The 16,759-nt window shown below is 47.7% G+C and overlaps 1 protein-coding gene across 2 annotated transcripts in view; it reads left to right on the top strand.

Annotated features, from left to right (window-relative positions):
* The window catches only part of ERI3 (ERI1 exoribonuclease family member 3), a 189,942-nt gene that overhangs the window by 23,728 nt on the left and 149,455 nt on the right, over positions 1-16,759 (top strand). For both annotated transcript variants that reach the window (XM_089780390.1, XM_089780391.1), the window contains exon 3: positions 11,589-11,705. In XM_089780390.1, the coding sequence (XP_089636516.1) occupies positions 11,589-11,705 (117 nt within the window). The remainder of the gene's footprint in view (positions 1-11,588; positions 11,706-16,759) is intronic.

The raw sequence follows: 16,759 nt of genomic DNA, 5'->3' as shown, positions 1-16,759 counted from the left end.
CAGGCCTCATCCACAAAGGATACCTGCACAGCAAAGAACTTTGTTAGATGTGTGAAATTATGGTCTCAATAAAGATGCTGGATTTACGGTGTATTACAGCAAACTATAACCCACTGACCTCCCTCTTTGCCCTGTGATTATAGGGGTGTTCCTGGCCACTCCTCCGTAAATGGCCGCTGAGAATATGTGCTAACTACTTGTGCTAAACTATTGGATCTTGTATTGAGCGCCGACCCTCTCGGTACCTTTCCCTGGCCTGAAGAAGAACTCTCGGGGTAGCAGGCCTCTCTCACCAATGCGCTGCTGGCCCAGTAAAAGATATTCAAATTGCTTCAGTGTAAATCTATTATATGCTCACTCCATCTTGAATACTGAATGCAGATGTCGTCATCCCATCTCAATCAAGATATCTTGGCACTGGAAAAAGTTCAGAAAATGGCAGCAAAATTTATTAGGAATATGGAACAAGAACATGATAAAACTGGGACTTTTAGGCTGGAAAAGACGGCTAAAAGGAAATATGATAGAAGTTTATAAAATCATGACTGGTATGAAGAAAGTAAATAAGGAAATGTTATTTATTCCTTCTTGTAACACAAGAACTAAGAGTCACCAAGTGAAATGAATAGGTAGCAGGTTTAAAACAAACCAAAGGCAGTATTTTTGCATGCAGCACAGTCAACCTGTGGAACTCCTTGCCAGAGGATGTTGTGAAGGCCAAGACTTAAGCAGGGTTCAGAAAAGCACTAGATAAATCCAGCTGCTGTTTTGGACTGATACTTCCATTTGGGAGTCTTACCCAAGCTGTCTCATCCAGAGACATGGCTGTGGCTTGGGGCAGCAAGCTGGAAAGGGAAGATATAAAATTAACATGGCCCACTTTATATGAATTAAAACCTGGCTTTACTGATGGGTCTCAAAATGTAAATGTAGAGAGAGACTCATCATCCAGCTGGTGTGTTTCTGTGGGATTCTGCAGGGATCTGTGCGTGACCCTGTGCTGTTCAGAAGATATAAAATGACCCTGAATAAAGTTTGCAGATGACACCAACATTTGGGGCGTGGTAAATAATGAAGCAGACGGGTCACTAATACAGGTTGATCTGGATCACGTGATAATCTGGGCACAAGCAAACAATATGCATTTGAGCATGACTAAATGTACTTACATGTAGCAGCAAAGACTGGAGACCATATTTACCAGATAGGGGACTTGATCCGGGGAATCAGGGACTCTGAAAAAGATGTGAGGGTCATTGTGGATGATCAGCTAAACATGAACTCCCAGTGTGTGGCCAAAAGGGTGGATGCAGTTCTTGGCAGCAAAAGTGGGAGCGCTGAATAGGAGTGGGGAGGTTATTTTACCTTTTCACCTACTCCTCGAGCTCTAACCAAGGAGCAACGTCAGGGGCTTAACCTGCTCTCCTGGGCAAGGTGGCTTGCCTAGCTTTGACCCCATTCTCCTACTGGAAAACCAGGGGGCTGAGCTGGTAGTGGCACAGAGGCACCCATTTTTCTGGGGCTCCCCAATTGGCCTGGACCCCTTTGGCACACCCTTTTGGCCCAGTGGCTAATCCATCACTAGGAGGCGGTTGAGCCAATGAGCATTTTTGGCCCACTATACAATTTGTGTACTCAGATGTGGCCTTCAGGCCAAAAATGCAGCAGTCAACCTGTGGAACTCCTTGCCAGAGGACGTTGTGAAGGCTAAGGTTTTTAACAGGGTTTATAGAAGAGCAAGATGAATTCATGCAGGCTAGGTCCATCAGTGGCTATTAGGCAGGAGGGGTAGGAATGGTGTCCCTAGCTTCTGTTTGTCAGAGGCTGGGAATGGGTGACAGGGGAAGGATCACTTGATGATTCCCGGTTCTGTTCACTCCCTCTAGGGCATCTGGCGTTGGCCACTGTGGGCAGACCTTTGGTCTGACCCCGTGTGGCTGTTCGTATGTACCCGTGCTCACCCTGACAATAAGGCATATCGTTTCAAAGGTGAAAGTAAATCCCCAATGTAACAATTTCCTGAGAGTCCAGGTGAATTCTTCATCACTGGCAGTTTTTAACTCTGTGTGTTTCTAAGAGATCTGCTCTGTGAATGATTTGGGGCGAGTCTCCAGCCAGTGTTGCACAAGAGGTCAAACAAGATGATCATAATGATCCCTGTTGGCCTTGGAATCTGTGTTAAGCATGTTAAAGACTAGTCTATTTCCCCCTTCCCCATCAGATAGAGGCAGCAAAGAGGGGAGGGAAGAGGAGGTACTTCAAAGGGCAGCACTGCATGGCTGAGCCTGGCTTAGGTGTGTGGAGCTGCCCCTTTGAACGCTGCCTTGGCGTTTCAAAGGGGCAGCACCGCCTGGAGCCTGGGGTCAGCTGGGGGACTCTGCTCCTGGGCTTTGCATGGCATTTAAAATCGGCAGTGCAGCATGGAGTCTGGAATCAGCAGGGGACTCCGACCCTGGGCTCCATGAGGGCGCTTCCACTTTGAAATGCACAAGAGCCTCCACTGAGTACTCTTGTACATTTCAAAGCTGGCACGCCTGCTTGCAGCCCAGTCAGCAGGACTTTCCGCTGGCCCCAGGCTGCATGTGGTGTTCCCCATTCCTCCTTTGGAATGTACAAGAGCCCCAGCGGGGACTCTTGTATGTTTCAAAGGAGGAATGTGAAAGTGCCTATCGAGTAGTTGATGAAAATTCCATCGATTACTCGACTAGTAAATTAACCGCAGTTTAACATCCTTAATCTGTGTATCTTGGTGTTGCATATTTCAAGTTTGCAATATTTGTTGTCTGTCTTAATGCTCACGTTCCTGGAGTCATTTGATTAAATGAATGCTGAAATTCTCAAATAAATAATATTAAAAAAATCATCGTGGTTGTGGAGAAAAGCCTGAGAATATGACCCCAGTATGATCTAAAGGCTTAGAAACCAGAAGACTGAAGAAAAAGAACCTCAGTTTATCATTTAAAGAAAATGTCATGATCATTAAGAGACTCTCATGATTTTGGGGGGCCTGATTCATGCTGTTTGAATGTTTGGGGTAGGCAGTTCACTGGTTCTAGAACTAGGGCGGGGTGGCAGGATGAAAACCCTTCATATTCCAAGATCCTGGAGTGGAAGCTGGCATCACGTCAACCTTTTCTGTGGGATTCGTTATCTTGTGGTGATTTCCATTGTCCCTTTTGTTCTTCCTTTGGGTGAATCTGTGTGTGAACATCTAGGGTTCCCCCTAAGCCTCACTTCTTCTGCTCTTCTCCCAAGGTAGATTTGTTCAAATTAATTGAACAGGCAGATGTGTATGCATATCTGATTCCAGGTAGCTGTGGCAGAAGTAATTGCTGCTGCCCCAAAGGTCTCTTGACCAGGGCTGATTAATACGCAAAGTAACAGGCCTCAAAACATATGCTGCAGCATCCGTGTGTGTGTGTGTGTGTGTGTGTGTCTGTGTTGTTAGTGTGAGATGGGCATCATTCAGAAAGTTTGTGTGGCCTGTGGTGATTTTTTTTGGCCCCCCCCATCTTTCTCCCCTTTTTTCCCCTTCTGTTACTGACATCTCTGATGATATGTGTTGGTCAGTTTAATCGAAATGAGGTACTGGGGATAAGACCTATGAGATCATCTTCCAATTGCCCCTGGAGGCCAGTACAGGATTGCTCAACTTGAAAACAGCTTTACTTAAAATAATTAAGGAAGGGAAAAAAGACAAGTCTGTTAGGTTTGCGTGGTCCTTGCTCTGTCCTTTTTTTCTATTTTAATTGCTTTGGAAAAAAGGGAAAAACAAGCTTTTTAAAAGCTCTGATTCTTCCCCCTCTTTCCACCTTCCCCCCTCCCCTCCGGAAACTTGGAGGCATCAACTCTCATCTGTCAAAGTGTAAATCAGCAATTAAAACACAAACAGGGAAATGCCAAAGATGACCCGAAGCACAAAGCAACTGACAAACAAGTCCGGACAAATCGGTGGATAATTTATAAGCATTGCCCTAAAATCTAATTATTTGGCAATTCGAATTTGCAGCCGGCCATGGCTGTGCAATAAATTTAACCCGCCATAAATTATTTAGGAGCAGCCCATGGTGTAAATCAAAACCACGAGTGTTTGTTTAAGAAATAAACCCCTTTTGCATAAAATGACTTTTTTCTTGGATAGAAAAACAAGTGAACAGACTGCACTACCACTGAGCTTGTGTTCCCTCCATGGAGGGCCCTGCTGCGTCTGCCCCCTTTGGAAGGTGTAAATGGAGGGACTGTCCTTTTTCTTATCAAAAAATCCTTTTCCCTCCTTGGCAGCACCCATGGGTTTGTATTGCATTTTCAACAGTTGGCTCAGATTTGGACTGGTATCTTTTATCCTTTGTATGTATTAAACTTCTTCAGTTGTAGGGGAGCGGGGGGGACAGGGAGGAGGGCTGGAATGAATTGTACTCCTGGATAGTTTTTTAACGTAATGAGCCATGGTCTCTAACCTAAATAAATCCATGCGTGGTTTTGAGCGTGCCTTGCCTGCGTCTCACCTAGATGCTGGTTAAAGGGTTTGGCTAGTCTGCAAGATCATGCTATGTCTTTTATTCTCGTATTCTAATTATGTTAAGATTCCAAGATTATGGGCAAAGGATTCTGTGAATAGCAGTGTAATCTTGCTGTTTTATTTCTATACCCAAGAGGTTTCCCCATTGTGGGAGCATGTTTAGGGAGCGCAATTGTTAATTTCTTCATTATCAGCAGCATTAAAATTGCTAATTTCCCCTCTTCCTACATCCCCAGCTTGGTGTTTTAGGCAGGGGGTTTCCCTTAACTCTGGTGAAGCTGGAGAAGCCTGAGTTTGTAGAGGGGATTTCACTGCCTAATCCCTCAGAAAGGGAAGCCCTTTTTAGCTTTGCAGTTGCGATGCAGCCTATCTGTTGTTTCAAAGAGAACTGTCGTGAGACGGGCAGGTTATGCAGCATGCTTGCATGTGGTGTCTCTTTGGGGTGGCTGGGAAGAAGGGAAAAATGATCAGAGCGCTGTGATGCAATTTAAAGAAATGCAGACTCCTATGTCTGAGCAATCGGATTTGATAACAAGAGGCTTACACTTTTAACTTGTCCCATATGTGCATATTAGCACAATGTGGGGGGGGGAGAGGAAATGAGGGGGTCTCTTCAGACATGCTAAAATCAGTTTTGTTTCACAGTGTAATTGCAGCTGCCTGGGCCAGCGATTTGGAACTGTGTGCCAAGGAATTTCCCCATTCCAAATGTATTCAACTTTTCATGACATTTTTGGAAAGGCAAATAAAGAGTGTGTAACCTGTGTCTCATGTCAGTCTTGATTTCGGACATTGGCTTCAATTAAAACATTTCAATCTGGTTGTATCCCCAGCAATTGGAGTTCCAGCTTTTCTTTGAAGTTAGGCTACCCTGCTAAATAAAAGATACAGCTGAAGTGGGAATGGGCATTCACCATGGGATTGTTTGTATTCCTGGTAGAACATGGCTGTTTGCAGCCTCCAAAACAATTCCAGTTCATAGAACTCCTTGCGTGTGCAGTTCAACACGGGCTGCAGGAAATCCATGAGGAGAGAGAAGAGAGAGGAATGCTGGGTGGAACTGGAGCTGGGAGATACTGAAGTCAGCATTAATGCTCTCTTTGGTCAGTATTAGATGCGGATGCGTGTGACCGTTCTTACATTCATCTACAATGACCAATTTCCAGTATAACTGTAGCTTTACTGTTTGCCCCCCAAAATGGTTTGACTGTAGCTGTAACCTCGACAGGGGAGGGATTCCGTGAGGATTCCCTGTTGTATTCCCTCCCGTTGGGGTATCTGGCATTGGCCACTGTTGGCAGACAGGACACTGGGCTAGGTGGACCTTTGGTCTGACTCAGTTTGGCTGCTCTGATGTTCTTCTGTTAGAACTTCAGAGTTAGGCCATGTCTGTATTGGGAAGGTCGGACGACAAAAGTGTTGTTGATGCAAAAGTTGCCAAAACTAAAAACCAAACCAGTTTTCTGACTCCCCTTGTCGACATTTCATGGCCATGTAGCTAGCTCCCGTCACCAGATAGAGCAGAGCAGTGTGGGTGAGCATTCTACATTACTCATCTAACTGAAGGCAAGGGCGAAACCCACAGTGAGGTGCTCACCAGGTTCCAGGCTGGGGGCAATGCCTAGATAGCCAGAATCCTGGGTTGGAGATCCTATTACTTCCTGGGTGGTCACGGAACACAAGGGTGAAATCCTGGTTTATACACGTCCGTGGGAGTTTTGCCCTGGATTTCACCCTTGATTGTCCCCCACCCGTAGTAGCCAGGTCCCCCACACCCATCTCCACCCCACTCTGCTCTATGGGCTCCCCCCAACCTGTGGCTCCAGGGGGCCTTCCTCCACCAGGGAACAGCAGAGGAAGTATAAAGAGCGCCCTGAGGGTAGGGAGGTGGGGTGGATTCTCATGTGGCCTAGGGGTTAGGGCACTCACCTGGGGACCCCAGGGTTGTGGGTTCAAGGCCCACCCACCCATGAGCATCACCAGAGCCAGCCCCAGCTTCCTCCCTAGGAAGGTCAGATAAGGGGAGTCCTGAAGGTGGTGGGAAGGCAGAGCTGATCCCTGCGCTTCCCTCCCAGATCTGGGAGTACTCCATGCTGAGGAATGTCAAAGCAGCACAGTAGTCTCTCTGGCCCTCCCCCTGCAGCAGCAGTCTGCCTGCTGCTCTGTTCCTAGCAGGGCAGAACAGGAGCAGTCCAATGATTTGCTCTTGGTTTGTCCCCCAAACAGAGCAGCTCACTCAGTTGTCAGGCACTTCCCATAGCTTTGAAAGGGGAGGGTTTGCATGCCTGCAGGGCAGCAAAGATCACAAAACAGTGAGCACAGACATCAGGGCAGGCATTGTGGGACACTGGTAGAAGCCAGTTCTCTTGACAAAACAAACAAGAGAGTCCACACTGGCTCTTTGTTGACAGTAAAGGGAGGGGAAAAGACAAAAGTCTCTTGCAGAGGTGGAAGCTTTTTGTTCCCAGACTGGCTGTTTTTTTGCAGTGTAAATGCTCTCACTGTTTTGTCGTCAAAAGGCAGTTTTTGGCCTCAAAATGTGCCAGTGTAGACAAGGCCTTAGGCCACTTGTGAGAGTGACCAAGTGTCTAGCTGCCTTTCTGAATTGCAGTCTGTGGGGTGGAGAGAGATTTGACTCACTGTTTCGTAATAATTACTAATGAAATTCTAGATCTGTAATAACATTGTGGATATCTAAAACAAACCATTTGCTTGCTTGCTTTGTTTTTCAAAAGTGCAAACAGATCAACTTTAAGCCATACGTTCTTGGTAATAGAGGTCTTTTCCCCATTTATGTTTGATAGATATTTTTGTTTCCGCAGGAATGTCAAATCCTAATTTCATGATGCATCATGGGCTTAAGAAAATTGAATTTAATAAAGGCAAAAGATGAATGGCACTTTTAAAGGTCCCAACACTTGTCTTTATTAGTGGGACAAGTTGCAGGGTTTCCAAACACTACTTCTCTGCCAATGAAAGTTTAAATGAAAAGTACAGTGGTGTCACAGGTTACATTTCATCACAGGACTGGCTAATGTTGTTAGTGAAGGACTGGAGCTGATTTCATGGGGCTGGGATCTGTTGCCTTAGATACCAGCGGAGCAAACATTGCCAGAGACTGGAAAAATCTCTACTCTAGGGAGCGTTCGGATAAACAGCCTTTGGGAAGGTCCTTGCCACACCTTTGAAAAGCTGACCAAAGAAGCACCCCCCACTCCCCTTTCTTTCTCCCAAAAAAACCCAGCTACGTTGCTCGTTTTTTTTCTCTGTGATCATGTGCTTGTCATAGACGCGTGTTAATTCTTGATAGCATTACATTTCCCAGCTTTCTCCGTCAGCTTTTTATTCTCCCAGTCTGTTTTAATCTGGCCCTCCTGAAACTCTTTTTTGCTTCTAGTCTGGAAGCAAATGACAAACACCCTTGTGCATCAGATGCTTGGGTTCTCTTTTCAGCTCCTCTTTGGCTCCTGGTGCTTGGAGGGCCCCTCGGGGTCCGTTCCCTCTGGATAGCTCTCTGCATTGCAACACAAAAACGGTGGCGCTCTCTCCATCCGGGAGAAGAGCAAGTTCTTTTCGCTTCAACCTGTGATGGAGGTATCCTTTTGGACAGGCGTGCCTTCTGTGGAGCCCAGCCCCAGAAGGTGCGGGCTTCCTCAGCACCTGTTGAAGTCAGTGGTGTCAAAGGGATCAGCCCCTGGAAGGATGAATGGGTCCTTAAGCTTGAGAATGGACGGCTGGGAAGTAGGAGAGCAGTAGCTGCTAGCTAGCCCTCTTTTTAGCGAAGGCTACAAGATGCTTCCATTGCAACTCCCTTGTCGTGCTTTTTAGAACGCTCTCCTCCTGAGCTGGAGCGCGCAGGGCTCGGTGTCTGCTCTGCGCAGACGGTATAGCGGAAGAGGTCGAGCCAGACGCGTTCAGCCGTTCCAGAGTTACACAAGGGGGAAGAACGAAGCCCTGTTTCCTAGTCTGAGCGCGCTCTATTGCGGCTGAGTTTGGTGCGATCAGATTTACAATGGGGCTAGGTCTGCATGGTGCATGGGACCTTTGTGAAGTACCTGCTGCGTATCTACTAATGATCTGGAGCAGAGAAACGTTAAGCCTTCACTCAGGGCCGAGGCAGAGAAATCGTGCACGCCACAGTCAGGAAACAAAGTGCCTCCCGCTGCAGTGCTTGTTGGTAAGGCGTGGCATGGGGCAGGCTTAGCGTGGTGGGTGAGCCAATTGCTTTGGCATTTCCTGCTACTTGATTTCTCCACCTTAACTTTGCACTGAGGATAAATGTTGTGCTTATTTCTTCTTCAGTTGTCATGCCTTGCCCACACTTTCTACCCACCCCTTTCTATTCTCTCGACACCGTCTGCCCCCATCCTTGGATCAGGAACCATCAGGGGCCATCCATGCTGTAGTAGCGTATTTGGGTATACAATGCGAAGTGGATGTCGGTGTTAAGGATGTTAAATTTAGATTAATGAACTAATTGAATAGTCGATGCAATTTGCATCGACTGTTCGATTAGTCAATCAGGGCACCTGCGCCTTGGAAATGCAGTAAGAGCCCTGCCGGTTGTTGCTACATTACAAAGGCGGGAGCACCGTGGGGAGCATGGGGCCGGTGGGGGACTGCTTGAGTGCCCCCGCTCGTCCCTGCTCCTGCGGCGCTTCTGCTTTTGAAATGTACCAGGGACGGGGCTCTTGCTACGTTTCCAAGGCGGAAGCGCTGCCAGTTCCCCGCTGCGCCCCTACCCCCCTCATGGAGATGGTGCTGGGGGGAGCCGCCCCTCCTGCCTCTCTCTGATAGAGGCAGCAGGAACGGGGGGATTAGTTGAATGGACTAGTTGCTTACATCCCTGGTCTGTGTTGGGCGGTTGTTTCTTTCTCCCCTCACCCCCCTTCTTTCTCCCTTTGGCTTAAGCCAGCGGTGATGTCATAGATACGAGAGGATGACCTCACAGAGATTTCCAGGCCTGGGTCCCTGGGGTTGCAGTCCGGGCTCTGAAAGCTACCGTAGCCGCTCTGCAGTGGCTGTGGTTGGCACATGCTAATTTTATTCACGAGAGTTGCTTTTTATTTATTTATTTTGTATTCCTTCTTATTTGTCTCTTCCAGATGTTTTCAGGCAGTTTTTTGTTGTTAAACTAATTCCATTCATGTTTTAAAAATTTATGAAAGCGCTAATAAAAATGTCAAAGTGGTAAAAATGTTAGCTTTTGCTGTGCTTTGATTAAATTTTGCAAACTGTTTTTGAATATTAAAACGCAATATTTTTTTATTCTCTCTCTCTCTCCTGCTTTTCCCCCTCCTCTCCCCCCAGTGATTTGAGAGCCTTGGTGCGTGGTTATCACTCAATGGGCTCATTTGCACTCCAGAGCCCTGGTGCCATGCATCTCTATTAAACACAGAGACAAATTATTCTTTAAAGACACCAAACAAATTGTCACTTCTCTTGCATTAAACTTGGGGGGAGAAGGGGGGGCAAACACAAAGGATTTTATCGCCTTTATACAGCGGGTGGATCTTTTAATTTCAGATGTATATTTTTAATAATTGAGAAATCCATCGTAACAGGCTTTGTTTAAACTTTTTATTAACAGGCCCATGTAAATTTTTGATTGCTGATTATTCCTGTAATTGAACTCTCTCCTGATGAAGAACGTTTCTATTTCTCTATCAGCATAAATTCACTATAAGGAATAAACTGGCATTTGCTGCAGAGCTCTAACGAGCCAGAAAGGTTGCATTGGTGAGGAAGCGCCGGGTTTATCACAGAAGGATCTGTGTATTGCGGTGGTGGGCGATCTCCGGTCTGCAGGCCACCTGTGTCCCATTAGGGTTCGGTGTGTGGCTCGTGAGACTTTTTGTTTACTGTTGTCTCCCCCTAGGGTTGCCAGATTCCGATGTTCTCTGTCTGCGTGGATTTTTTTCCTGAAAGTATTACTAAACACGAGTCAACAGTGTGACACTGTTGCAAAAAAAGCAAACTTGATTCTGGGCTGCATTAACAGGAGTGTTGTGAGCGAGACACGAGAAGTCATTCTTCCGCTCTACTCTGTGCTGATTAGGCCTCAATTGGAGTCTTGTGTCCAGCTCTGGGCACCACATTTCAGAAAAGATGTGGAGAAACTGGAGAAGGTCCAGAGAAGATCAACAAGAATGATGAAAGGTCTAGAGAACATGAGCTAGGAGGCAAGGCTGAAGGAATTGGGTTTGTTTAGTTTGGAAAAGAGAAGTCTGAGAGGGGACATGAGAGCAGTTTTCGAGTATCTAAAAGGGTGTCACAAGGAGGGAGAAAAATTGTTCTCCTTGACCTCTGATGACAGAACAAAAACCAACGGGCTTAAACTGCAGCAAGGGTGGGTTAGGGTGGACATTAGGAAAAACTTCCTGCCTGTCAGGGTGTTTAAACACTGGAATAAGTTGCCTAGGGGAGGTTGTGGAATCTCCATCTCTGGAGATATGTAAGAGCAGGTTAGACAGACACCTGCCAAGGATGATCAGACAGTGCTGATTCCTGGCTTATGCCCCTGCTTTTTAAATGTATTAAGAGCCATCATTTAAAAAGCAGAGGTACAGCAGTGGAGACCAGGAATCAGCTGTCCTGGCTTCACTCCTGGTCCTCCCCACTGCCTCGCTGCGCGTCTGCTTTTTAAATGTATTAAGAGCTCTGGTGGCTCGTAATACATTTAAAAGTCAGAGATGCAGCAGGGTTAGGACCTGGGCTGGGAGATAACCCTGCTGCAGCTCTGCAGTTTCCCCCCTTATCGACTAGTTGATGGAAATTCCATCCACTGCTCCATTAGCTGATTACCTGCCACGTAACATCCCTATTCCTTCCTGGGTGAATCTCCTGCTGGCGGTGCCCGTTGGGCCTAGCTCTTTCCTTTTTAGAGCTGTGTGATGCCTCTTCTTACAGTGGTGATGTGCTGGGTTGTTTCTGTGACCGTGGTGTCTCGGAGCCCCCATATGGGCTAGATCCATTGTGCTTGGTGCAGTCTGAAGACAGGACCCAAAGAGCTTTTCTTGCCAGCTGTTGCCTTTTTGTAACAACCTGTTTTCTTTTGTGCCTTGTGCAGGAAATCATTGAGTTCCCCATTCTGAAGCTAAATGGCAGGACGATGGAGATTGAATCCACCTTTCACATGTATGTGCAGCCGATGGTGCACCCTCAGCTTACTCCCTTCTGTACAGAGGTAAAACACGAGGGGCGCCCAGTGCTCTGAGTCGCGCTCAACCCGGGACACGGGGTTACCTGCTGCATGGGGCCTGGGGGAGCACAAAGGGTCACTCCAACTCCTTGTCGGTTATTAGAATAACAAGTTTGTTACATGTCTTGGCGCCTCAGTCCTGGAGCAAGGCTCGTTTGTGCGCTGCGGTACAAACAGCACTAACCGCTCTTGTGGCAAAGGTGTTGTTTTTGACTCGTACACAACGGCTGTCGACAACCTCTTTAATTGTGTGGTTCCTCAGTGCAGGGAGAGGTACTGGGGATCCTCTCCAGAGAGCAGAGAAAGGTACGTGTCAGCCTGTCGACACAGCTCCAACCCTGCAGTTTGGGGTGGAAGGTTAAATAGAGCATGTTCCAAATAACGCTGTGAGTCGAGGGATCTGCTGTCCTATCCCATGAGTCTCACTGCTCTGGGTTGATGACACCAGAACCCTCTAATCTTGTGATAAGACAAATTTTAAAAACTTAAAGATGATTTTCTTTGCAGGATGTGACTGTGTTCTTGTTTACCTGATTGCGTTCACCACGAAGGGCCATTGTTCACCTAGTCCTTATCCACCTCTTCCCAAATAGGGCACTGAGAGGATGAAAATGACACAAGGCTCCGAGGCTGAGACCCTTAGCCTCTAAAAGGGAGGGATAAGTGACCCTCTAGGAAGGAGTACTGCAGAAAGGGATCCTGGGGTCACACTAAATACGAGCCAACACTGTGACACTGTTGCAAGAAAAGCAAACGTGATTCTGGGCTGCATGAATAGGAGAGTGGTGAGCAAGACACGAGAAGTCATTCTTCTGCTCTGCTCTGCGCTGATTAGGCCTCAGTTGGAGTCTTGTGTCCAGTGCTGGGCACCATGTTTCAAGAAAGATGTGGAGAGGGTCCAGAGATGAGCAACAACAATGATGAAAGGTCTAGAAAACATGAGCCTATGAGGGAAGGCTGAAGGAATTGGGCTTGTTTAGCTTAGAAAAGAGAGGACTGAGGGGGGACATGATAGTGGTTTTCAAGTATTTAAAAGGGTGTTACAAGGAGAAGGGAAAAAATTGTTCTCCTTCACCTCTGTTGATAGGACAGGAGCATTGGACTTAAACGGCAGCACAGGAGGTTAGGTTGGACATTAGGAAACACTTTCTGCCTGTCAGGGTGGTTAAACACCGGAATAAATTGCCTGGAGAGGTTGTGGAATCTCCATCACTAGAGATATTTAAGAGCAGGTTGGACAGGCACCTGTCAGGGGTGGTCTAGACAGTATTTGGTCCTGCCATGAGGACAGGGGACTGGACTTGATGACCTCTTGAGGCCCCTTCCTGTTCTAGGAGTCTGTGATTCTCTCTCTCTCTCTCTCTCAAAGAATTAAGAATTAGCATTAGTATGTACACTGAAGGTTTTCTCTAATACAGCTGTCAAAATGAAATAATAATCATATTTACAGGTTTGTGGGTGATAGGAGAAGCCTGGAGAAGGGTTAACATGGTGCCCATCTTTAAAGAGGAGCGTGGGTTTACTAAGGACAAATCAGGCCAAACCAGCATGATTGCCTTCATTGGCAGGTTAGCTGCTTTGGTTGGTTAGGGGGAATGTGGTGGTTGCAATATACCGGGACTGTAGCAAGGCTTTTGGCGCAGTCCCACGTGGCATTTTGCTAAGCACGCTGGAGAAATGTGGGCTGGACAGAACTGCCATGAGGTGGATACAGAATTGGTCATGTGGCCGCAGACGCAGAGTGACTATGGCTTGAATAGTGCTGGAGTGGGAGGAGGTCTCAAGTGGGGTCCCACAGTGGGCCTGGTGGTCTGGTGGTGGTTAGCATCTTTATTAAGGATCTGAGTGTAGGAAAAGAAGGCGTGCTGATCAAATTTTGCAGCTAACACAGCGCTAGGGAGGGTTGCCAATGCTTTGGGAGAATCGCGATAAATTGGAAAACTGGGTTATCGAGGACAAAACGAAACGCCACAAAGTCCAAGGTGCACAGCGCCGTCCTTCGGGGAGAAAACTCCGCTGCACAAATACAGAATGGGGGATAGCTGGCTGGGCAGCAGCACGGCTGAGACGGATCTGGGAGTTGCGGTGGGTCACATCCTCAACGTGAGTTGGCTGTTACAATGCTGTTACAAAGAAGCAAATGCAGTGTTATGTTGCATGCAAGCCATGGGATTGTCAGTACCTGTGGATGTGACACATTGGAGAGGGTCCAGCGGAGGGCAACCAAAATGCTGAGGGGGCTGGAGCACACGACCTATGGGGAGAGGCTGAGGGAGTTGGGTCTGTTTAGTCTGCAGAAGAGAAGAGTGAGGGGGAATTTGAGAGCAGCCTGCAACTTCCTGAAGGGGGTTCCAAAGAGGCTGGAGAGAGGCTGTTCTCAGTAGTGACAGATGGCAGAACAAGGAGCGATGGTCTCAAGTTGTGGTGGGAGAGGTCCAGGTTGGATATTAGGAAAAACTATTTCATTAGGAGGGTAGTGAAGCACTGGAATGGGTTACCTAGGGAAGTAGTGGAGTCTCCATCCCTAGAGGTGTTTAAGTCCTGGCTTGACCAAGCCCTGGCTGGGATGATGGAGTTGGGGTTGGTCCTGCTTTGGGCAGGGGGCTCGACTCGATGGCTCCTGAGGTCTCTGCCGGCCCTGGGATTCTATGATCCTATGATGATACTGCTCTACTTGGCGCTGATTAGGTACGAGCTGGAGGACTCTGTCCGATTTCTGACACCAATGTACAGAAAGGATCTACAGGAAGTGGAAGGGGCTGAGAGACGAGTGAGACAGATGATCAAAGGGCTGGGATGCCAGCTTCTGAGCTGCGGCTGAAGGAAGAGGCTGTGTTTCGTTGGAACGAGAAGAGTCCAGGGGGATATGTTAGTGGTTTTTGAAGCCCTTGCCATTCGCGGTTTCATATTTTCGTGGTGCACTGCACCAGCCCAAGCATAGGATGCAGTGTGATGGCGCCTTTTCAGTGCACTCGAGGAACAGAGCCTGAACATTAACAAGGAAATGGAAGCTGCGGTGAGGCCGGACTGGAAGATTGCAGCTATTCTGTGTGTTTATTGCAGTATAACATGTAAACATTAATCTCTTGCATCATTACATCATTTTATATGGAAAATGTGGTGATGTGACGGGAACTCCCTTCCCCAGTATTCGCGGATTTCACTTTTCACAGCCATGTGAAGAACGTATCCCCCACGAATGACGGCAACTGCCTGTACTTGGAAGGTTGCCATAAAAAAGCCAAAGGTCTCGTACTCCTGCCTCTTGCCACAGAGGGCAGAAGAGGAGGCAGACGGCTCAAAGCACAGGACAGCAGAGTCGGATTAAACCTCGGGAGAAGCTTCCGAACTAGAAGAACGGGGAGACGATGGGACAGAGGTGTAGGGAGGTCGTGGAAGCTCCTTCTCTGGAGGTTTTCAAGAGGAGGCTGGAGCTATCGATCTTGGACGGTTCAGACACCACAAACCCTGGAGGACCCTCGCTGGCCCTGCTAGCCCCCTGGCTCTGTCACTATGGGCTGTTCTGATGTGACGTGTCCCACTGGCTAAAACCTTGGGCTGGGCTCTGTTCCCACTCTTCTTTTAACTCCGTGTGTGATTTGGCAAGTCGTTTTCCTCCTGGGTGCCTCCGTTTCTCCTTTAGAGGGATAAAACTTACCCTCACTAGTAAAACACATTGAGCTCTCTGGATGATATACACGCTCTGCTGCCCTGCTCACGTCCTCTACCCTCCCTGCCAGTGGTAACTAACCCTCATCCCCCAGCAAGACCCAGAGCTCCATTTGGCCCCCCAATTCAGTGGCAGATGGATCGGGTACCTTAGTGCTGGTCCCGTGCCTTGCAGCGTGTGGTCCGACAGGCTGCACTGGCTTGTTTCTGCCCGAAGAAGAGCTCCGTGTTAGCACGAAAGTCTGTTGGTCCAGTAAAAGTCTTTTCTGCCCACACCTTGTTTCTCCCTCCTGCAGGCATAAAACTCTCCCCAGAGACCATCCCTTCTTTCCCCAGCGTGAAAACAAATGCTTTTGTATTCCCTTCTCTGTAACTGAAAGCCATTCTGGGGGGGAGGGTTGTTCAAACTTTCCCCAAACCCTTAAGCATAGAAAACGGAATCCCCCGAGGGCGAGTGCTTCCAAAAGTTATCAATGGGGGAGAACAGGAGTGTAGCAGAAACGCACTGCAACCGCCGTAATGAGCATTGTGGGTAACGTACGTGTGTGTGTGTGTGAGAGAGAAATCTATAAACAGGCACATGCTGTACAGTATATTTAGAGGGACATTGCCTCGAGGATTTGGGTCCAAACTATGGGTCTGTACAAATTGACCTACATTTGCAAGAAATCCTCTCATAAAGTTTTAAATTGTGCAATAAAAATTGGAGCTGGGGGATTCAAACATTCCTTTGCTTTCCCCCTCCAAACTAAACATTGCAGCAGCGTGTTCCCGCACGAGTCCCCGCAAATGAAACTATTAGTCTTGCTTCCTCGTCCAAGCCGAGTGTGATCTAATGCACTAAGTGACCAGCTAGGGGCTGTCTGGCGCTGCCTTGGGAAAACACCTGCAGTGCTTGGGTGGCACTGCAATGGAATAAACGGCACACTCTAGCTCTGGCGTGATGCAGGGATCCCGGTGGGAGGGTCTCTGGTCTGTGTGATGTAGGAGGCCAGGCGGGAGGGTCACAGAGGTCCCTTCTGGCCTTGGAATCTACAGCACTGGAGGCACAAATGTGTTTGACTCTGACCGACTCTCTCAGTATTAATCATGTGAGGGTTTGTCAGAAGCATGGCCAGGGAAAATGATTGTGTACGTGCTAAATAAATAAGGCAACATGTCTTTAAAATATGGCTTTTGTTGTGGTCTAGAGACCACGCGGTTTGTGGAGGTGAATGTAGCCTGAACCCTGTGTTAGGCACAGGTCTTTGGGCCTTAAGAGATTTCCGGTTTCAGCCCTTTTGCTCTGATCATGGAGGCAAATCCCAAAGGACGTTGCCTCATTGGAGATTGAATACCATCTGGCTCCACCTGGCTGAATATCCAGTGTA

The sequence above is a fragment of the Pelodiscus sinensis genome, chromosome 9 (assembly GCF_052426305.1).
Source record: "Pelodiscus sinensis isolate ZL-2025 chromosome 9, ASM5242630v1, whole genome shotgun sequence".
Classification (NCBI taxonomy): domain Eukaryota; kingdom Metazoa; phylum Chordata; order Testudines; family Trionychidae; genus Pelodiscus; species Pelodiscus sinensis.
Note: the sequence above shows the minus strand (reverse complement) of the source record. Positions and strands in the feature narration are given on the sequence as shown.